Source organism: Amphiura filiformis, chromosome 4 (assembly GCF_039555335.1).
Source record: "Amphiura filiformis chromosome 4, Afil_fr2py, whole genome shotgun sequence".
NCBI classification, from domain to species: domain Eukaryota; kingdom Metazoa; phylum Echinodermata; class Ophiuroidea; order Amphilepidida; family Amphiuridae; genus Amphiura; species Amphiura filiformis.
Window position 1 is genome coordinate 55864364 of NC_092631.1, and position 25082 is coordinate 55889445.

Below are 25082 nucleotides of genomic sequence, written 5' to 3' on the forward strand. Positions count from 1 at the left end.
TCCATGGAAACAAAGGAGGCATTTTTGACAATTGAGTTGCTATACTTCACCTCATACAAACATTAGGCTATTATACTGAAAACGCAAAAAGGTCTTGCATACTTGGTTCTGAAGTTAAGAAATTTTGTGATTCTATTTTCTTATGTATTTTCTTGTTTTTTTATGTCATATTTTTGACATTATCTCAATTTCAAATTTGCAGCCTTTAGCCTCCATGGATCAGATTATTTCACCTCCTTCGGCTGAAGCTGGTCCTTGATCTTATAGCAGCAATATGGTCAGGAAAGTGCAGTCCACAAGTGAAGAATGAATATATACATTCCAAATTTCACATTCAATCAAATTTAAACTATGAGTTGACTATTAGAAGCAACTATAGGAAAACAAAAAGTTGTAGCCATAAACTCCAATGTGTGCATAAAACTGCAATGCCCAAATTCAAGGCTCACATCTGAGGGGCTTGATTGATTTAATTCACAATATAACTACACTACAAGATTCCTATTGGAGTCACCTGCACAGGTACAGTGGTACACCATCGCAAAGTACCTGACAGGTACACACAGAGTACCCACCAGCAGAGAACCTGTGCAGTAGGTGTACTGTGTGTGTACCTGTCAGGTACCTTGGCGACACTGTGCCTGTGCAGGTGGGCCCAATAGGAATTTTGTAGTGTAGTTCTTTCAACTACAAATCAACTATATTGCAGAGAAACACAAGTGGAAGTTTGAGAAAGGACCTTTCATAGGTTGATTATAATTGGAGTCCATCGAGTATTCCATGTCTTGACAACCTACCACACACATTTTCCTGTTAAGATTCACGTTGATACCGCGAATTAGTCGTATACTTCCACTACCAAGTACCAATTCCCCAGCAACTTGAACCAGGCCTGGTGTGGTGCAATTATAACTCTCAACTGAGACTCACTGGAAACATGAATGTTTGCATTGAATCTCTCTTGGATCTGAATTTCCTTTTCCTTTTAATTTTAGAGTTTTGCTCATTTCTTTTATCCCCATGGCTTTAGCCATAAAGGGGGATATCACCAGGGTATATTTGTTCTGTGTGTATGTGAATGTATTTGTATTGATGGATGTTTGTGTGTGTGTTCCATTTTAGTTTTTTCTTTTTTCCTCATATTTTCTCACACTTTGATCCTATAGTGATGAAACTTGGTGTCAGTTAACTTCAATATGTATTGCACAATGTCAAGGTCATATAACGTAATCAGAGGTAAAATTAGTGAAGATGGTTTGATTTTCACAAAAGTTTGAGTTTTTAACCAAGGGTGTTTGATCAAATTGATCAAAGGTCATTTCAAACCTTGAAATTCAAGGCCATCAGGGTTATCTAAGGTAACATAACTAACGATTGTTGAATTTTCATGAAACTTGGTGACTATGAACAGTAATGAGAGTGACTTTTTTGAAGGTCATCTGAGTTCAAATAAGTCAAGATTGGTGGATTTTTATGAAATTTAAAGCCATTATTTTTGCAATATCATTTTAAGGTCATCTGAGGTCAAATAAATATTCTTGGAATTCCTTAAAATCTGTGGAAATATCAACCTTTGGGTACAACATGACGATTATATTTAGGGGCTTTGCAGTGACAAACTGCTGTTTTTGTTTGTTTTTTTTGTTTTTTTTGTCTTGGTTTCAAAGTTGTTCTTTTTTCCAGTTTGAAGTGATTGGGGTCTGATTGGTTGGGTAGGCTAACAGGGACAAACTTATCAGTATACTGAGCTCAGGAAAGGAAATTGAGTCATTGAAATACACTGTCATGATATTATTAACTCAAGTGGTATTTATGCACATTTGAAATTGCATTTAATTAATTAAATTGCTCTTCTTGCATTAATATTTCCCTTATTACACTCACAAAATGAGTTTGTTTAGACTTGTCCATTTACATTTGCTTATATATTATCACATTCACCCATTGGATGGTTCTGCCATATGCGAGCAGAATCTCGATCTTGCAGAATGAATTTGAATAGAACTGGTCATATAACATTATGTCAAGTTACGTAATTCTACCTTTCATGTCAGGCTCTCCTTGCATATGGCATTGAGAACTGTGCAGGACAAATTGGCATGGATTCTCGGTTCCTCACCTCACCCAGGGTCCAAAGTACCTGCCCCAATCCTGTAGTACCCTTCTCACTAGGATCCACAACATGCTCTTCTATCAGGGGAACAGTTCTTAAACCCCAATACATTTGTACATTCATTAAATGACCTTTGAAGATTTGGGTACAAAAACTCATACTCTGCAACTTGAGGTCAAATTTTGCACTATGATTATGTAATTGAGGTTATTGGAATATGCCATTGGGATGAGGCTCTTGTGGTCCATAGTGTCTACTGCAGTAATTACACCAGGAAGTTGCAGAGGAAGTCGGTCTAATCTGATGAATTTGGCTCTTGGAGGAAGTCATAATTTGTTCACCATGTAAGGTGAATCCTGCCGACCACAGTCAACAGGATTGTGGGGATACCATCAAATGGGTACCGTATGTGTGGGATGGAGATTATTTATGTTATGGACTAACTGTGGATCATCTTGCTTACCTGTGACCTTGTGTTTGGAAAAGATGCACTTTTACAATTAAAGCAGTGAAGTGTCTATGAATAAAGCTTCCAAATCTTCCTAAACATGATATTTTTTAAGAGGCATTTCTTGAATGAAGGTTTTGTTGTTTTGTGATATATTGTTTTGAAGAGGATGTAACAGTAATAACAAGTTATGTACTTGTGTAAAAAGTTATTCATTAGATACTCGGCTGTATTTTCTTAGAATTAAACTACCAATATAAGTTATTATATTTTAACCAATTTTCCTTTTTGCCCCTTTCAGGGATATAGTTCACAAGAGCAGTGGTGGAGCCATGGGGGAAAATGGCGTCCAGTCAGAACTCTTGCTCCCCCCTTTACCCCCCCCAGTAAAAACCAAAAATACGAAAAATACCACTTTTTGTGGCAATTTTGTGCCAAATTTGTTGATTTCTTGCACTTCCCAAATTCACTTTCCCCCTGAAAAAAAATTCTGACCGCCACTGCACAAGAGTAGTTTATATTGTTGAAGACAATTGGAGAGATGAAATGTCAGTGGATTTGGAAGTGTCTCTTAATCCTGCACCTGCTGATCACCAGATCTGGTTTGTGAAACTCTGTTTTTGCAACCTATATGAATGTATCATGTGTATAGACTGACACATCATTATTTTCATTTATAAGAACTTCATTGTTTAGCTGGAATTCATGTTCAAGTTTGGCAAATCTGGTATGACCAAGACAATTAATAACGCTCATGTGGCATCTCCAGGCTTATAGAAAATAGAGATTTTTGGTTATTCTCAAGAACCATATTTCTTTCTTAGGTTTGAAAAATACCAAAGCAAGCTATTTTGTGGTATATGATCAGATCAAGACATCACCTGGCAAATCATTCACCTTCATGTGTGTGCAACTTTTTTTTATTAGAAATCGGATTCAAATCACTACAGATAAAGCCTCATCTTTGTGCCTCTCCTGGTCAACATGAAGTCAACTGCTCCATCACTTTGTAGCTTGTCAATATGGAGCACAGTGCAGTCTGAACTATCCTGATATCTGAGATCAAGATACAAAATGATTATAAAATTGGGACTTATTACAATCAAGCAGATCTAATTTCCTCAACAAGTTTCTTGCCATCTATTATCCTGAAGAATGTATCTATCACCCAGCAAATCAAAATTGTTGCTTGATCTAATACTTTAATAGCTGTATTAATTTTAAAGGTCAATCTTTGGCCAAATGGAGGAGTTATTAATATAGCACCAAGGAAGCAAGTCTCTATAGTCCGTCTCAGCTCAAGTTGAGAGTAACGCCATGTTGGATTTCACAGTGGACGATTCGAATTGTGAGCGCTTACCAAATCCCACGGGGCGTATACATGTGCGTAGAAGTGGGATTTGTTAGTACACTGGCGATACAACCGCGTAAGCGCACTGACTTGTATCTGCCACTCCGGAAATCCAACATAGTGTTACTCTCAACTTGAGACGAGACACATTGCTGTCCTTTGATCTTGTATCAGTTACCGTAGTTCAACTTTATAAGCAAAAGAAATGGTTTGCAGGTGAAGTTTTCTGTATGGATTTTAGTATAAATCACTGGGCTTTTATATATATATATATATATATATATGAATTTTAGTGCAAAACATATGTGGGGGTAAATATGGGGAATACTTTTGAAGTGTGAAAACCATGCCAATGTGTGGATTTTCCCCAGAAATAAAGAATCGTAACATTTGGACTCATAGTCTGATGTCTCTCCATGTTTATATTTATGTCACTTAGTTACATTTTTACATGAAAAGACAACTTGAATTTCAGTGAAATAATGTTTTTTAGCTTCAATCGGCTAACTGTAACAAGCATGCATAGTCATGGTGGCTGACATTGGGTCCCCCTATCTCATAAGCTAAGATGCCCAATATCCCCTCGCCAAGAGAGACTAAGAAACTTGATACTGGTATGCACTCATACAGTATAATATATAATGGTAAGCATAGTAAGGTGGTAGCAAGGGGTTGGGGAAGATTGGGATGAAAGCCAATGCCTTCCTGTTCTATTTAAATGTTTTTCATAATGATACAGGTGGACATGTTTCATGGGTAATATATGACTGGCCTGATCATCCTGGCCTAATCGACCAATCTAATTTGGTAATAGAAGAAGTGAAGATTGTTGATGGGAAACATAGTTAGGCATGCAAGAAATCAGATTAGTAGAACATACTTGACATACATGGCATAAAGATTGCACATTTTGTTAGTTAGTCATATTTCTTCTCGTTTTTATTTTTCCATTTTTTTTTTCACATTCAAACCATAACGCGTCAGGGTTCGCAGGTTTTTGCCGCAGGTGGAAAAAACTGTGGTTTTAACCGCGGTTTTAACCAATTTTTGCCGGCAAAAATGGCAAAAACTAAAAAAGTGATTTATAGTTAATTTTTTTCATCTCATTAAGTTACAAAAATAAGTTCCTGAGTGTAACAAAGCCAGATTTTGTTATTATAAGTAATATATTAAGACATTAAAGGCATGCATTTTCATTGCTCAAGTGCAATTAATCGAAATGTGGCATTTATCAAATTCAAAACTTTTTCATTTTAAGGACTTGATGAGACAAAAAATGTGTTGAATGATTCATTAAAAGTTGTGTGTTACTGTTTATGAGCTTTCTGTGTCACTTTTTAATATTTGAATGACTATATGTGAGTTTTTGCCAGTTTTTGCCATTTTTGCCGGTTTAAACCAGGCAAAAACTGGCAAAAACAGTTTTTGCCAGGTTTTGCCACTTTGCCGGCAAAAAACCGAACCCTGTAACGCGTTAAGGCAATTTCAGTGAAATAGGGTTTGTTTTTCATCAGTATCAATAGACTAATTGTAACAAGCAAGTGATCATGTGCATCAATCCGGGGGGCAGGGGGCAAATGACCCATTTTGTTCTTTTCAGTTTGCCCCCCGCCACATTTCAAACTGGATTGGCACTAATGGAAACAAGCATAGTCATGATGAAGGCTGATATTGGGTCCCTCTATCTCATAAGCTAAGGTGTGCAATAATCCCTCCCCAAATGAGATTAAAGAAACTTGATACTGGTATGCAGCATAAAGGTAAGATGGTAGCAAGGGGTAGTTGAAGATTGGGATGAAATCCAATGCCTTCCTGTTCTATTTAAATGTGTTCATCTTGCTGCAGGTGGAAATGTTTCATGGGAATTTATTACTTGTACGACTTACTGGCCTGGTGAATGTAGAAACTTGAAACCAATCTAATTTGGTAAAACAAGAAGTGAAGACTTTCGATGGGAAATATAGTTAGACATACAAGAAATCAGATTAGTAGAACATCATATTTGACATACGTTGGCAATTGCGTAAAGATCATTTTTTTGTAAGTTGGTCATAGGTCTTGATGTTTGTATTTATTTCACTTTGTTAATTTTAACACAATAAGGTAATTTCAGTGAAATAGGCTATTTGTAACAAGCATAGTCATGATGATGGCTGATTTGGGTCCCCTATCTCATAAGCTAAGATGCTCAATGTCCCCCTACCCAAGAGAGATTAAAGAAAGTTGAAACTGGTATGCAGGATGCATATAAAGGTAAGATGGTAGCAAGGTCAGGGAAGATTGGGATGAAATCCAAAACCTTCCTGTCTGATTTAAATGTGTTCATCTTGCTGCAGGTGGAAATGTTTCATGTCTGACTTACTGACCTGGTGAATGTAGAAACTTGAAACCAATCTAATTTGGTAATAGAAGAAGTGAAGATTGTTGATGGGAAACATAGTTAGGCATACAAGAAATCAGATTAGTAGAACATCATTATTATGGCATAAAGATTACTTCTGTTAGTTGGTTATGAGACATTTAAATATGATGGATATAAGTTAATGTGTCAAATCAGGGCACAAAACTAGGTTTACTGACACAAGACTAGTATAATCAGATGTTTTGTTGTGTGATGACAGACATTGCGTTTGGTTCTCTGCAGTAAGTTTTGGTTCTCTGTTGGCGTTGTGAATTTCAGTTTTCGGCTGCAACAACTAAGAAACAAAATTAGACTGCAGTTATATTTCACTCCACTAAAATTTGTTCAACTTATAATTGCAAGAATTACTCATTTTTGGTCAAGAGCCATTAGGCACCAGACATAAATGCAGTAACTCCATTGCAAGAGCGATTGTGCTGACAAATGCATAACTTACATAAGTTAATGATCCATCATTATGCTTAGTCAGTATTATAATAAAACAATATGTGCCGGTTTTAGATAATATGTGACCTTTGACTCGGATAACATCACCAAAGTGTAAAATAAAATGCATGAGAGAACAATAGAATAGATAATAGTGATTAAAACTGGGCATTGGACATTACCGTATATATCCTCGAATAGTCACCCCGGGGGTGTTGCATTTTCTAAAAGGGGGCATTTATTAGAGATCATCAGGTAAGCTTAAAACTCACGCTGAACTATGAACTCCAGGTTTATGACTTTTGCCAACTACCAGTGCCATTTAGCAATCATGTGTACACCTTGGTAAGCTTACTACACAAGATTTTTTTTTTTTTTGATTGTTTTTTTGTTGTTGATTTGTTCGGGTTTGACAACCCTGGATAACCCAAGAAAGCCTCTATTGAAGCTTATTTCCATTGGGGTCCATTTGAACACCGGGACGGGTTGGGAACAGTCAGGGGTTAACACCCTACTCTTTTCTAAACTGGCTGCGAGATACATGTACAGGTATGGCTCTCTGCACACTGGACCGACGGCTTAACGTCCCCTCCGAAGGACGGGGTACTTTCATGATTCATTAACCCAATTCTAAATGAACCATGGAGGAGAGCGGAAGTCTGAATTTAATCTACAGAGGTTGCCAATTAATTTCAGACTTTTTTTTTTTTTTTTCATAGCATGGAAATATCAGCATTTTTGAAACATCTTGGTTGAAAAAAAATGGTGGGGACGTTTAATTGAAGGGGGATAAAAATTCCTTTAAAAAAGGAATGGGGCGCCCAAATTATGTGAGCTTGGACGTGATATGGTGAATTCCATGGCATGGTGTTTAGATTTGGTCCCGGGATTTGGTATCATAATGATTTTTTCTAGGGAAGAGTAGAAGATGATCAAATGCAAGACAAATGTGTTTGATTGGGGAAGGTGTATCACAGGACCGTTTTGGATGAAATAACTTTTGAATTGGAATGAAGCTGTCGTGTCAATTTGCGATTATGTGGGGTGGGGGAGTTCAATTTTGGGGCATATTGTAGTGATGATATTGCTTTGGATATTGAATATTGTTGAATTTCGTTATGCAGGGGGGTATATGATGGATAGTATAGAAGAGGATCTACCCCTATGTTGACCAAAAGAAAAGTTTTTATGAATGTATAACGTCTGTGATACATATACATCATAACGTCTGTGATACATATACATCATCTACTTGCTAATACACTGAAAATCTAATAGAGATGAAGGATAAAAGACAATTACAGAACATTCATTCTTCAAAAGTAGCTATATGGGTATACAATGTTTACAAGATAAGAACGTTAATGTTTTGTACATGAACGTAACATCTTTGATACATAGTTGTTAACACACTGAAAATCTGACTAGAGATTTACAATTTGATGATATCCAAAAGAATACTTACTAACTTAGCATTGAAGAATTAAAATAATTACAGAACTTTCATTTGTTAACATACACGTAGCAATGATTAACAATGTTGAAAATACAAACGTAACGTTTTGTTCATAAACATAACATCCTCGACACATCTAGGATCCGCATAATTTGTTGATTAATGTCATAAACAGTCACAAAAGATTTATGGTCTGATCATTTTATCATTTTAAGGGGACCCGATATTGCATTTGGAAGAACCAGGCTTTTCAATTACTATCAAAACTGCTGGGTACCAAACTTTTTGATACAGCTTGTATAGTAATTTGTTCTAATTTCCATGCAAAAGGAGCCAGTTGTTTCATCCTTAAAACAAATAGGCTACACCATAATTTCCAATTACCCCATGCAGATAGATAAGACCTTGGTAAGATAAGCGTGTTAATTGTTATGTCACTATCACTATCTTGATCTTGATAAGATGCCTGACTTTGAAACTTTGGGTACAAAAACTCATACTCTGCAAGTTAGGTCAAATTTTGCACTATGATTGTTTATTTGAGCTTATTGGACTATGCCATTCAGATTAGGCTATTGTAATCCAAAGTGTTGGTCACCGCTCATCGGGTTCTAAGAGGCGGTAAACTGGATACAAAGGTCAAAGTGGTTACAAAGGTAAAAGGTCTCGATTTATTTGGTGTTTTTACAAATCCATTAATTTTGTCTTTTAAACAAAGAATATCGCACACCATTTTATCCTGTGCATAACAGAAAACAATAATAAAATAAAATCCAAGCATATTGTGGATTTATTTCTGAGCAAGGGCATAATTTTAGCAAAATAGCACAACAATTGCGGAGTAAATCTAGTAAGACTGAAATTAGAAGCTACTCACAAGTACATGCCAATATTGTGGGACGCCTCCGTAGAGGGCGCCCCAACAACTATCCAAGGATATACGGTATATGTCAGGGTTTTGTATGTGATTTTTAATCGCATTAAAACTGGGCTTTGGTCATTATATGTCCGGCTTTTGTATGTGATTTTGCACGTTGGACAGATTGATGAGAAAATTATCATGAAAGATGCTGATATAAAACGGTTTTACTTCACATGCATTGTAAGTTTTTGCTCAGCCCAACAACGGATATTGAGATTTCTGATAAATTTTACCAGTATTTCCAAGGCTTATACTCAAACCTTCATCCCGTCACAGGATTTAATATTAGTGCACAATATGCTTCACCAATAAATACCTGGATTTTCCACATCCTGTTTTTAAAGCTGTGAACCAATAATTTGTCTCAAAAAATTTCCCTGAAGCTTACCGAACTTTGAGTTGTTTATATCCTAGCATAAACCATCATGACCAGAGCAAGTGAATTACATAGGATTATATAATACAAAAACCAGGTCATAAGAATTGTACCTAATTGATTGATGTAAGTGAAGGATTTGAATTTTATACCTTTGTGGAAGAAAGTGATAGTGAGTCATGTCAATTTATCATAAATATCAGAGCAGTTTGATTTTGATCTAGAAACCCACAAGAAGAGCCCAAAATAGTTTGAGAAATATCATAAATTGGTAAAGTGATACCAAATGTTTTTGAACATCAATTTTATTTGATTGAAATCAAATACGTTTTTGGTGCAGGACCATAGCCAGGATTTATTTGGGGACAGTACTGATTTTGAAATCACCTTCACAGCATGGCCAATGTATCCCTACCTAAGTACAAACTCACTTTAGATTGTATCATGAAAGGTTTTGGAGATATTTGCAAAAATGTTGGAATTCATGATTTCCCTAAACCTTGCCTTTAACACCACCTTAATACTGAGAAGTGCACTGCACTTTTTTCAAATTACTAAAACTGAAATAATATGATTCCTGCCATCCCTCTCGCCTTAAAGTTGGTAAGTTTGCATATGAGTTCATGAAGAGGAAACGTAGGAAACATTGTAAGAACTTTTTAAGTTAAATCAAACAAAATGTTCTGGTCAAATCAAATAATAAATCAGCAAGTTTTGCAAGTAAGAGTGATTCATGTTTTTCTGGTACTGCATGAGATCATGTTGTGGATGACCGAATTTCATTTTGATTTCAGTCATGAATGACATGATGCGACCGCTATGATCCTTTTGGAGCCGGGGGTGTATTGAGTTTTATGATTCTTATTTGTATAATATATCTGTTACAATGATGCATAGTATGACAGATTTGCTGAAGCTTTACTTTGAGTAATAATTTCTGGTGTCCTAAGGTTTTTATAATTGAAACATTGTTTTTTTACTCTGCATTATTGTCTATATTTCAAATTCAAACTTCCTGACATTGGCCTAACTGGATTTGATAGTATCACAAAATGTTGATAATTAAATGCCTTTGAGAGTATTACAGTCAACAAACTGACAGATAGACTCATGTGACTTTGGGGACTTCTGGGGTTCAAGTTTCTACAAAATCAGCCTCTTTGGCCACATTGCAGCAACTGAGCCCTCATCAGTGCTGATACACTCAAACTCCCCTCCCTGGTTGAAGGATACTGGACATGCCCCATGCCCCAAGGAGGTCACTCATTATGTAACTTGTTACGCAGGCACATCAAATTTTTTTTTAAAGGGTGTCATTTTCAGCACAGGTGATGTTGCCGTTGTTATCAAAAAAGAATGTTTTTGAAAAGGCAATGCACTTTAGGGGTACCTGATGCTTTGTGAAATCAGTTTTGTGTAAGAAACGTAGCACTTTTTGTCTACCCACAGCTTCAATCTTCTGCACGAGATAAAGTGGAAGCTACAGAATAAAAGCTTGTTCTTAACTCTACGCCATTTAGGGTATTTTTTGCAGTATTACACTATTTAGAGTTGCAATTGATTTTCTGTGATACGCCATTTAGGGTGTATTTCAGATGTTGTCAGACAGACGCGGATGGGCAGCACTTTTGTGTGAGAGTGACACCCCCCTGCCCACATCATCTCTCTAAAACCTCACCAAAGACATGTCCCCCTAGACCCATCGTTATCAAATAAGCCTTACCCCATCCATGACTCACTATTTTCACATGTCCTTTTCTACTCATTTCCCATGTAGATCAGGTTCCATGACAAATGTGACATATAGGCTTGAGGAAACAAATCAAACAGTCAAAGGAATTCAGATGAAAAGCAAAAAAAAAAAAAAAGTATGAAGATTCCAGAAAAATTACTTACATCTGTAAAAATCTCTAATGTGACCGTACAGCACGAATGAGCCGTAAATGTCCTAAATTGTATTCTGAGTTACAGTGTAAAATGTGCATGAAGGTCGTATTCATCGGTTCCTCTAGCTGGTGCGACATCTATCTCATTTCGATAGTCAAACACCAATCAATAATCCTATTGTTGAAGAGGATAATAAGCTTCTACCTTAAATGGCTATAGAATTTTTAATAGCTCTGGTCTTTGTTTGCTTTGGCTAAATCCTGTTCAAGTGGTGGGTTACCAGGCATTGTATTTTGTATAGGTATGTATAACCAACAACCAAGAACTTTCTTGAACCTCGTTGACTTGGGGATGATTTGAAATGACCGCCAATTATGATTGTTTGATCTTTATTGCCAGCAATGTGGAAAAAGAGACATATGTAGAAACGAAAAAAGCTACCATTTTGTTGAAGGAGCAAAGTTTAACAAACCATAACCCCGCTTCTGGATATCGTTTGAAGTCAAATAATATACCATTTTAAAGCTTATGATGTATATTTTCTAAACATAAAATTAAACAAAATTGACCAGGGAGGAATTTACGGCTCAATCGCCGTGTAATGTCTTGTTAATATTATGTTTTACCACTTTTGTTTTATCACCAACTGTTTTCATATCTTGAAAGCTATCTTTGTTACACTTTGATTTTCTTTTAGGGAAAAACCTTTCCTTTTCAAAAGAAATCACTTTCATTTCTTTATTTGTGACATGATCTGGTCCATGGGGGCCAAAGGCGGCAAATTTGAAACTGAGATAAAGATAAAAATATGGAGTAAAAAAAAACCCAATAAAATACATAACTTCATAACTTTAGAACCAAGTATGCTAGACCTTCGCTGTTTTCAGTAAATGATAGCCTATTGTATGTATAATGTAATAATTACAGTAACTCAATTTTCGAAAATGTCTCCTTTGGCCCCCATGGACCAGATCGTGTCACATTTCCTATTAAAAAATTACACTGCTTTTTATTTCCAGATAGACTCGCCTAAATAAGTTTCTTGCAAAGCTATGTTTAATTCCCATACTTGGAGAATATGTACTATTATATTTCCAAATAAAATTTCCAGTAACTTCGTAAAGGTGCAATGGCCAGCCCAGTAAATGACATAAATCTCATGTGTTTTACATGTTTGTTTCCTGTGTTAGATTTCATGGCAGCAGATATGACAGATATGCTAGATGAAGAAACAGATCAAACGGTGGAAGAAATCCAACTGATTAAATCTATGCTACAAGCAGTCAACGGTGATGATGATGACGTGCCGGTGCTCGACAGACCTACACATACTGGTATGAATAATAGTGAACATTCTAAATGAAACGGACGCCAGGGGTTAAAAGGAATGGACACCTTTTGCTCACATTTTATGTAACAGCATTTTAACACTGCTGTTCACATTCGGAACACAATTTGATCACTTTTTGTGTTTAATTTTGAATTTTGAATGTTTGTTTGTATTTAACTTACGAACACTGGCGTTCATTGATTGAATACAAAAAAGTGTTCAAACTGTGTTCTGCAGACATATTTAACACTCTTGAGTGAGAAACATGTGTTCTTCAACACTTTTTATGCAAGACTTTTTGAACACTTTGCAGGATGTGTTAAGCGTTTAAAAGCGCTCAAAAGTAAACAGTGAAATTTACGGTTTTTTAATAAAAAATTTAATGTAATGCCACATTTGCTTAGATTTTTGATTGTTTGGATAGCTTTGGGTGAAGTATTTAATAACTAAGAAGTGCTACAGAAAAGTGGATACATATTTTGAGGAAAATGGGAAAAATAAATTTGAATGCATGTATGTGTTCAAAAACCTGACATCTGTTTCATTTAGAGTACTAGGCGGTTACCGGTATTTGGCGGTTCTCGGCTGTCGCGATTACCTGGCTGATGGTGACTGTACATAGGACAGTTTTTACTAATTTGACCTCAGATGACCACTTGTGACCTCAAAATGACCTTCAAAAATTTGACTCTAAATGTTGACTGTACCCACCACGTTTCATGCCCATATGACAGTTTTTAGTAATTTGACATTGGATGGCCCCAAAATGACCTTCCAAAAATTTGACTATAAAAGTTGACTGTACCCACCAAGTTTCATGCCCATACGATAGTTTTTACTAATTTGACCTCAGATGACCCCTGGATGACCTCGGGTGATATTGGCCCACTAACTGAAACAAACTTGTTCTGTCTGAGGTCCAGATGCACCCACCAACCAAGTTTGAGGATCGTGCGACCCCTAGTCTCCGAGAAAATAGGCGGAAAACAGTTTTTACTAATTTGACCTCAGATGACCCCTGGGTGACCTTGACCCACTAATCAATACAAACTTGTTCTGTCTTAGGTCAAGATGCACCTACCCACCAAGTTTCATGCCCACATGACAGTTTTTACTAATTTGACCCCTAGATGACCTCTGGTGACCTTGACCCACTAACCATTACAAACTTGTTCTGTCCCGGATCAAGACGCACCCACCCGTCAAGTTTGAGGAACGTGCGACCCCCAGTCTCTGAGAAAAACAGTTTTTACTAATTTGACCCCTGCATGACCTTGGGTGACCTTGACCCACTAACCAATATAAACTCGTTCTTCCTCATACCAAGCTGCACCCACCCACCAAGTTTGAAGAACGTGCGACCCCTAGTCTCCGAGAAAAGAGGCGGACAGACAAACAGACAAACAGACAGATTGTGGTGAATTATAGTAAGATATAATTTTTGTTTTAATTTTACACAACAATTACCTTCAAGTCTTTGATGTGGAGATGTGTAAGGTAAGGTGCAGGAGCAAGTCCCCCATCTCTTTTTTACTTGGCGGTTTGGGCCAGACTCCCCAGAATTAACTTGTGGGGGTCGCCACTCCATTCTTGTGACATGGCAAAGATCTGACACTCCCCCAGGTTTGGAATTTTTGAATTTACATGATTTTATTCTTTCAAAATATACAAGCATCTATAAAAGTGTTATCTTTTATAAAAAAAAATTAAAAGAAGACATTAGTTACTCACAGGGTATGGATTCAAAGAAAGACATAAATGAGCAATTATGCAATTAAAAAAACATTGAAAGTGATAACACTTTTTTCTTCATAACACAAGCACACAAACAATGTGTACCTGTGCATTGTATGCAGTGAGAATTCTCGCATATTCATGAGGGCCAATCGTTCTATCGCCCATCTAAAAAGTCATGCACAGCATTGCATGCACTTGAAAAATATGCCGTACCAGGCACAGAGTGGGTGTAGCATTTTTATCTCTCACACTTGATAGATGTAAGGACAATCTACCTTCATTAACAGATGAGCTTCTGAAATTTGCAGACAAAGATATTAAAATATGAAAGAAGAGATTAACAACAAAAAGATTATTACAGGATATATTTAACTTGCACGTCAGTCCAATTTTCTGTATAGCAAGTTCAACCACTCTATTTTAAACTTAGGCCTACTGAAAATGTTTTTAAATGATGAATGTTTCCTCAATAGTGAGACAAATGCATGAATAGTATAAGTACTCAAGTTTTCTGTGAAGGGAAAAGAAGATTTATCTATTGCAATTATGGTGGTAAATTGTGCTTATTTGGTGCCACTGATGATTCCTAATCTAATTCCACATAGGTTTCTTGGCGCTGGTTCTAGCCATCACAATACTTCCAATAATGCTAGAAAAAACTTTTTTGATGGTTTCACATGAGTAGCAATCTGGCACCACAATGTCATTATCATGCAGTTTATCAGAGAAAAAGTTTTTAGAGTTGATAGGTTTGGAGACACATAACTATATGAAATTTTGTAGTAGCTTGCTTGACAAGTGCAAATTGTCACCAACATAATCAACCAGACAGCTGTTTCTAAGAAACCCCTAGATATCAGCAACCCCACAACTAGGCCAAAGAACAGACATAAAATTTTCTTGCTAAGTTTTTAAGGAAAACTTTATGGTATGGTAGAATTTTGTGCTAACATCAGAAACTTGTAGTAAACATAATTGTGAAATTTACACTGGAAGTGGAACTAATATATTTTGTTATCACTTTCATGTGGTGATTTCAAAAAGGAAGTATAACATCTGTGAATGGGTCCACTGGCTCCCTTGTACAGATTAATAGCCAGTTGTTACACCAGAAATTTTTGTAATTTGCATTTTTTTACGGGGAGAGGGGGGCAAGAGTTCTGACTGAGGGGATTTGCGCCCCCATGGCGCTGCCACTGTTGATAGCACCCACCTGGCCCAAGAGAATCATAACGCTTCCGATCACGCTATTATAATAATGTCAAGTAATGAAAATCTGTTAAGATTAGAAATGAAAATTAAAAATGTCTGTTTTGAATTTCATTAGGATAATCAAATAACTAAAATCACCTGTACTGTACACATAAATAGTATTCATAACATGATTCTAAACACCTAAAATTGTTTGATGCACTGAAAGCTTTTAAGGGAAACATTTATGTGCTGTCTTATCGGAATTACTTGACATCGGAATTCTGCCACATGTTTGGATAAGTATAGACTATCAGTACATTATAATAATAGCAGTCAAAAATTAAAATGAAAAACAAAAATGAAATCTACATGAAAATGTATTCAAATAAGTACTAATATGCCTAGGTTTTGGGGTGTTTTTTCTTGAAAGAATATGGGAATATGGTAAAGGAATCGGGAGTAATAATATTTAAAAGGATAAACTACTGGTTTCCACAAATGAAATCAGTTGCCAATTTTGTGAGCAGACTATGCTAGACTTGGATCAAACTGAATGTCGTAAAGCGATTAAATTTTCAAGTTTAAAACTTAAATTAGCGAGAAACTCAACAGACAGTAAAATATGGGTCCAATCTTTTCCATAGTCAAAGAAACTTTAATGTGAATGAATTTATGGCTCTTTCTTCAAGCAATTAAATATTTTCAAATTGTGTTACAACTGTAACTGTACTTGCAGATTGATCTGGAAATAAGTATGATAATGCCCACTGTCCATCAAAAATAAAAAAATACGGGGTAAGTCAGTTCCACTACTTCTAATGCAGTATGCACTAGCATTGCCGTCTACATACACACATGTCAATTTTAGGCTAAATCTCCCAACCCGTCTCCCAATTGCCAACTCTCAATCAAATGCAGATAAAGTGACTTCACTCGTTTGTGCATAGAGTGAATACAAGTATCACATCCCTGATATTGTACCTCCCTAATATGCTTGTAGGTTGTACATGTAGCCTCTCCGTTTCTTCCTATGGTGAATGCATCCTGTAGTCTGCTATGTATTAGCCCCCTCTATATTATACAAGTAAATTAGTCACGGACATCATAAATGTCATAGCTTTGATATGGCAAATGAAAGCAATTAAATAGTGTCAATTTTATTGGTCGTTAGTGTCTTGTAGGGATAGGATGGCTCTGGAAATTAGTTGCAGTTGTGAAGTCATTGAGATGCAAAAAACCAAATGCTGGGATTTGGTCAAAAATAGCTAAATCATCGGTGGAAAGGATAGGACTTTCCCTGCTCTTTCACTTCTTGATAGTCACCAGTTTTAAAGAAATTTTGCTTGCTTGTCCACAGATCCTGGATCTGTGGTTTACCCTGTTTGTATAAAGTATTGGAAAGGACACATTTTCGGACTTTTTCAGGCATATAAATTGTGTGTTGTTATTTTATCATTTTAGGAGAAGGGAACCCTGGATTCTGATAAAAATCCACTTACAAACTTGCAGTTTCACATCACTAAACAGAAATGGGAAACAAATTTGTTAGTTTTTCATCTATGTTAGCTTTGATTACAAATCCATATTTGCAATTATTTAATCTTATGTTTAATGCAGGAAATTAGTGAACTAGTTAAGATATTCATCAGCTAATCCAAAAAGGAAATATACTAAATGTGTAATAAGTACTCCAACACGTACATATGATTGAGTTAAGCCATGATCCAAGTTGCAAACTGTAGGTACCGCATGTATATTGTGGATTTTCATGCATACATAAAAGTGGGCCTTTTGTGAATGTTTCTTTCAAAGGCTGATTTTCAATTAAAGTTTTTACCAAAAAATAGACCTTTTGATTTGGTTTGTCATCGGGGTGGGGATCTGTCATACTTAACCACTAGGCCGTAGCAAGGTTGAAAAATGTGAGAAATAAAGATATAAAGAAAAACATAACAAATTTCTCAAAAAGTGGGGCGGCCATGGCATCCCCGGCCGCCCCACTTCCTACGGCCCTGCTTAACCACACCCACCCCACCCCCATCTACAGCTTCAGTAACTAGTAAATGTGGTCCTTCAAGTTACCAGCCAAAATACCCTCTGAAATGAAGTATATACACCAAATATTTCTGCAATCAACCTTGTCGGTGAAAGAAAACCCCTTTGGACTCAATTTCCAAATATTTTGAAATACTTCTTAAAATGACAAGTTATGTGATTAGAACCGGCTCAGTTCCACAGATCATCAGGCTTGAATAGAATGTGTGGCCACCAAGCTGCCAGTGTGATGAGTCTTTTAAAAATGTTGCCAGTGTGAGTCTTTTAAAAATGCTGTATAGACTCAGTGTCAGGGATGGTAGCCAGTGCTAAACACAGTTGTCAGGGGGAAAAGTTTTATTTTTCTTGAAAGTTTGTAGTTTTTAAACCCTAATCAATACCCTATAGTCGGTCAACTTAGTCGGCCAAGTACAAAGTAAATAGACCTCAGAAACTGGAGGTATGAGAATAATTATTTCAGTGTAAAGCATGTGTAAATGCTTCTTTGGCGTGCCAACTGGTGCACGATTTGTACTTGCAGAGTGCACCACGCTCTTTATGCATCGCATTCTTTAACATGCAGTGCGTGTGATGCAAAGCTCCGACCCCCAATACCAGATTTGGTTTGTAGTTCTAGGTTGAAGCAGTATATTAGCAGTGGCGACGCCAGGATTTTTTGGGGGTGGGGGCAAAGTGAATTTCAGGGGGAATCAACAATTTTGCATGCAAAATTACTGCAAAAAGTGGAAATTTTCATAATTTTTTGGGTTTGGGGGGGCAAGAGTTCTGATTGGGGGCATTTTCCCCCATGCCCCCCCCCCCCTGTGGCGCTGCCACTGTATAGTAGTACTAGTAATGCACATTACTGACCCAATTGCCTGTATATGTACTCTTGAATGACAAGACATTTCTTGTTTTATACTCATAGCCCCTGTATAGAGTTATGCTTTGGTTTTAAGCAAACCTAAACTTACTAGGGCCCAACTACATTTATGAAGTCACCCATCCCATAGTACATTTTTCTTAGTATGATAGATAGTTCATCAACCTTTGAAGATGTACCTTTTAATTTCTAATTGATTAAGTTATTGAATGGACAAGGGCACCTGTAATCGAATCATTTAAAAAGTCATCCAAATTTATATTGAAATTGAGAGGTACTATATAAGTGGGAAATTTTCGCAAATTTTTATTTTTGCTCCTTTTTTCGGTGGATTTCAACACTGCAAATATTAAGCCTGGGAAAATATATTTTACCCATCGACTTTAATATGCAACTGTTTGAAATTGGTTGGATAAGAAACCGCGAAATTGCTCTGAACTGTTCAAATTGTAAAAAAAATTAATACCGTGAAAATATCACCCTTGACAGTAATTTTGTCTTGTTATCTAAATAAATGAAGGGTAATAGGCAAAATGAGTGAATATAATTGTGAAATGGGTGACCTCATGCATATTGATGGCAGCTATCTGTGACTTAGGAAAAGTCATAGTTTCTTATTAAATTGAGGATAATTAATTGTGATTTGACTAGACTGACCATTTTTCCAGGAAGAAAGTGTCTGCAACTCTGCATATCGATTCCTTCAGAAAGAGAAATGTGAGAGACTTGGGAGGAGGGAATACTCATACTGGAAGACCATCCAGAACCATCAGGAAGCATGACTGTTGTCAAATTGCAAAAGATGTCATTAGATATAGAGAACTGTTATTACTGTCTGAAATCAAAATGAAGTACTTTTTATCTGCTGACAAAATCAATGGATATCTAGTGCAGAAGTCAGGTCAAGGAGAAATAAAGATTCCATCAAACATTTTACTCTCAACCTTACATCAAGAGAAAGGAATTTCTGGCAAACTCAGCTGGTTATCGTTTACGGAGTTTAGGGTTGGGGTTTAGGGTTTAGGTAGATCAGTCTTGTAATAAGACTCGTAGAGTTGCACCCTATTTGGCAATCACTCTGAAAGGTTATAATCAATCTGGTTAAATAGTACCAATGACATTATAGTCAGTCAACTCAGAAGTACGAAAAAAAATCTGTGGCATCTGGGGTCAATGCTTCGCGTCACACGCACTGCGTGTTAGAAAACGTGACACATAAAGAGCGTGCTGCGCTCGGCAAGTACAGATCGCGCAGCAGTTGACGCGCCTAAGAAGCATTTACACACGCATTGCACTGAAATAATTATTCTCATATCTCCAGTTGCCGAGGTCTATTTACTTTGTACTTCTGAGTTGATGAACTATATATTTGTTTTGTTTTGTTATCCGCTTCTGGGCCCATGGACTATAGAAGCTTATAGACATACTTGTATTGATTACTAAATGAGGTCAGTCGCGCATCTGATCTGAGTCTTCAGAAACTTGGAAATCAGGTCATTTTGTAGGCTGAGGATGATGGTTGTCTGAGACCTTGACACAAAACACCCACTTTCCTCTTCTGTACTTCAAGACTACTAAACTTCTATTGACAATTAATTACAAGCAAAATTGTAAGGGATATTTTGAGAATTTAAAATGATTTCCAAGTGACCAAGTGTCCCATCTCAGATCAACCTAAAAACAATCCTGGCTCATCTTACTACAGTCTGTGTATAGCTATAATTAGATGCAAAATACTGTACATGTTCATGTAACCTTCAACTCATTTACATAATTTTGGATACCAGGACTGTATTCTGATTTGTTGAGCCTTCTAGTTAGCATGCTTTTGAATACCTCCATATTTGGTTTTACCTAATTAATTATCAATACCTGTACGTTGTTTATATAGTGACGTCATAAGAGCTAATTGTTATTTTGTCAATACGAAACATAATGAACATTTGCATTTTTCTTTCCATTACTTTTATATTGTGAAATACCATATGGTGCAATGTATTTGAAAAACATTTCTGCATGCTGATGAACCTATGCTAAGCTGTATTTTCGCTCGAAAGGTGCTGCATCTTGTTCGCCATTTTGAATTTCTCAGACAACTTGCAGAGAACAATATTGCTAAGAGTTGTGTCCAGCTTAAGCTGAAACACAATAGGTAGCGTGTGTGGACACCATAAGAAGATGATAAGAGGTTAATAACAGTGCATCGGTTATTTGGAGGGCATTGTGAAAAAAACTAAACATTTTGTCTTTGGAACCGAGGAATATTCTGAGATCCAAAGCAAAATGTTTAGATTTTTCACAATGCCCGACATATTACCGATGTTAAGTTATTAACCACATTTAACACACAATTTTCCTCAAAAGTTTGTAAATATGAATAATTTTTACATCTTCCCTTTAACAGGCTAAAACTGGATGACCAGTAACAAAAGTGCGTACCACAGTGTGCAAATATGGTAGCGCGCAATCCAAATGCGGCAGCCAGCGTGCACAGTTTGTTTGACGCCCCGGTTTGACGCACAATACAGCGCGCGCGCGGAGGTTACTAATAATTTACTTTAGAACAATTACACATTTTGTGGTCAATTGTGAGATATTAATGAACCCGATTTGTGTTTGTGTTTTTACAAATAATAAAATATGATTAGATCACTCACAACGTACATATTCATGAGGTTACAAATCGTGAATACTACACCTGAATCTGATTAAATTTTAGTAAACTTAGAATTAGTGCTCACTGTTTAATGATTGAAAAAGGTCGCCACTGTCATCCAAAAATAGATGTTGAACAACGACTCTGTAAACTCTGTAATTTGAATGTCGTTGAGGATGAGTTCCATTTTATTATGAAGTGCTCTCATTATGACGATCTTCGTACTAAGTTATTTTCTGGTGTTAAGGAAATTTACGATATTGATAAACTCAGTGATAATGATGTTTTCCTTCTAATTATGAGTGCAGAGGAATATGATTGTATTTCTTTAATCCTTGAATATGTTAATGGTGCTTTTACTACACGGATGTCTCATGACATTTAAATATACCATACTTTACATTCCTTATAGTGTGTGCTCAGTATTACAAAGTACTATAGCATTTTATTATGTTAAACTGTAAATATTATCTTGTGTTTTATGTACTTGTGTTGTTTACTTACATGTATTGTTTACATTGATTATACCTAATGTGTGGTAAATATCAATAAAGATTCTGATTCTGATTCTGATTTCATACTGACCTCATATTCATTTGAACTTCATCATTGTACTCATGTGTGTCACTAATAATGGAATATTGGTTAATAAATTCAGGTAGCAGAACAAATTTGAATCATCAAATTTCCATCCTAGCCTTGACCAGGTATGTAGGTGTAAATTTGAAACTTAACCCCAACCCAGTTGTGTAATTTGTTGGATACTGGACTCTCTTCCCTTCCCTTTCAGCAGTGAATTATCTGCAACGTCCCATCAAGTAATGACAGGTAAGTTGACCTCTTCTGCCCGTGGTGTCTTTGGCCTACTTCATTTAACTCTTGGTTACTCTGAAACTCTCTCAAAAGTGGATAAAAATGGTTAAGGCCTCTGGTATGAACGTTTTGACAGTATTTTTTATGGGACATGAGAGCACATCACACATCAAATTGAATTCTGAATGCGAGGAATGTCCTGATATCAAATAATTTTGATTTTTTGATATTTGCGATATGATACAAATTTTATGACATTATTAAAATTTGATATTTTTATATTGTTAATATTTAATAGTCCTCGAAGTAAACTTTCTAAAGCTAATGATATGTAGCTGGGATAAAAAGCTGATGATCAATTGAAAATTTTGACCTTTCATATAGAAGATATATATTTTCCCCCCTACCCCCCCCAAAAAAAACCTATTTTTTTAGTGTTTTGGGGGGAAAAGCCATATCTTCAATATGAAAGGTCAAAATGTTCAATTGATCATTGGCTTTTCATCCCAGCTACTTACACTTTAAGTACATATATTAGATTTATAAAGTTTACTTCGAGGACTGTTAAATATCAAAAATATCGAATTTTAATCATTTGCCATAAAATGTGTATTATATCGCAAATTTCAAAAACATCTTCGTATTCAGAATCCATTTCGATATGTCTGATGTGCTCTCATGTCCCACAAAAATACTGTCCAAATGTTCATACACCATCCCTTGAGTACTTGAATCTTGTGCTTAGGTGTGTAGTGTTTTGTCTTTGAGTCTCTGCAGTCATGTTTCTTTGCTCTGGTAGATGCCCTAAAGTCTCCTAGCAAAAAGAAAACCCTTAATACTGAGTCCTCAGTGTCCCTGTTAACATGTATGAAAACCTGTTGATCCTGGCTGTGGCGGTTATCCTAGATAAATGTTGATTAGAGCACTGTACCTGTTTAGAGTTGCACCCCTGAATGAAACTGGAAATTATTCAATGAGTGTTTTGGGCCATCATGGCATGACCATGCTCGGCGGTTTTTATATCTGTAAAAGTGTGATGTGGCATTCAAATATCTAATGTTGTTTTCTTTTCCTAGTTAAAAGTGGTAGTAGATGACAGGTGCTGGTTTATGAAAACAAGACTGATTTTAAGAATGGTTAGCAATGTTCTTCATCAATTTATTTCAGCGGTGTTCGTCTGCTCTGTCTGATTATCGCGTAAAAAGAACTAGGGCTTACGTTGCCACACAGCTTGAGCAACGAATGAGATGCCGATGTGATGATGACATGATTCAATTAGCCAATCACACTTCCGTATGCGCCATAAACTTCGCCAAATCAGCAGATTGTGGCTACTTTGGTTTCCATTCTTGAATGATTTCTTTTACATGAATTAGTGTTTCTGCTTATCTTTGTAAGTTTCTTATGAATCTTTGTGATGGTTACTACTGTATCTCTTGTCTCAGCATGCATGGCGGTATAGAGCATCTAAGAAGAAGACTAAAATATAGATATAAACAATTAAGAATCCCCTTTGAACAAAATGAGCAACTCCCCAGCAGAACATGTGGATACCAATTCACCAGCAACTTCCAATCCAAACTTTGATACATCAAGATCATTAAAGTAATTCATTTTCACCTTATACCACCCCTATCCTATGTATGATTCATTGCCGTAGTTGACTCATGGTGTATGAAGGCACAGTAATGTCAACTGAGTAGCCACAAGTCCTATGTTGTGTCAGTTTTGAGTCTTTGCTCCAAATGAACTGGTCCCTGAGGAGACTTGCTTCTTCATATCTACTATGTGTAATGGAATCAAGGATATCACACCTGAATTGAATTCAACATTGACCATGCAGTGTTACATATCTACTGGTTATAATGTACCATCATGATAGTGTGTCATCACAACAACTTAGGGACCGTTCACAAACACTTGTTAGGGGGGTCTGATGCAAACAAATTTCATCACAAAAATTTTTTGGCCCCCCCTTTCAGATCTCAAAAATTTCAGGGCCCCCACTTTTTGACATGAAAATTATGGGTCAACCCCATAGAAAAGCATATAAGCTCAATTTTCCCGGAAAAATTTGTGGTCAATTTTTTCAGGCAGGAGGGTCAAAACTTTTACTTTTAAGGGCCCCCATTTTGCATCAGGCCCCCCAATAAGTGTTTGTGAATGGTCCCTTATAGTGAGCACAGATTGCATCAAACTCTCACTTCCTTGACTACATTTTGTTTAATTGAAAGTTGTGATATTAATGAAGATTCGGTTCCTTCCTGGTTGCTGACCATCAAGTACACCTGAATGCAATTTTATCTTTATCTGGTACATTCTCTAATCATGTGTTCCTTACTGTATTAATCAAAACTAATGTTTTGATTAACATTGAACATAAGAGATCAAAGTCCATCAACCTTGACCAAACTGCAGGGGAATATGAAACACATTGCCCAAACCTAGTTGCATGATAAATGGAAGTTGAAAATCATGTTCCTTCGACTAATTGGCCAGCAAACACATCTGAATCCATTTCACTGTTGAGCTTATGTAGCATACATGCATATTCTTGGATTGTCTGTACCTTAACTGGGTCATTTAAAACTAAAGTTTCACTAATAACTTTGCAGTTTGCAGGCATGTATATAACATCAAGTTTGTATCCTTATCTATGTTGATACAAATGAACCTTATTAGCCTAATTTAGTCCAATTATAGTTGAAAATTGTGTTCTTCCCAATTGCACCATTGACCTCACATGGACACATCTTCTTTGTATTATGTATCTTAATGTGTCATTATGTCTTAGTTTACTTCTTTCTTTCACCTATTACATCAAAGTTACATGCCCTTGACCAAATTGCTGTTAGTTTGACACATAATTCCCTAATTGTGTCATTACTAAGATCATGTTCCTGCATAGAATCTTCTATGGTTCCTGCCAGGTTATTGACCATCATACACACCTGTATCCAATCTCTTATTGACCTGATTTGATTGAAACCAGTTCATTGAGTATTCATCAGTATACCTTCTTCAGTACATTATG

General features: G+C 36.3%; 1 protein-coding gene across 1 annotated transcript in view; it reads left to right on the forward strand.

The window, feature by feature from the left end:
- LOC140149880 (uncharacterized) overlaps nucleotides 1–25082 on the forward strand; it is a 328927-nt gene that overhangs the window by 78670 nt on the left and 225175 nt on the right. Inside the window, exon 13 of the mRNA XM_072171904.1 lies at nucleotides 12592–12735. Coding sequence (XP_072028005.1) covers nucleotides 12592–12735 — 144 coding nt within the window. The remainder of the gene's footprint in view (nucleotides 1–12591; nucleotides 12736–25082) is intronic.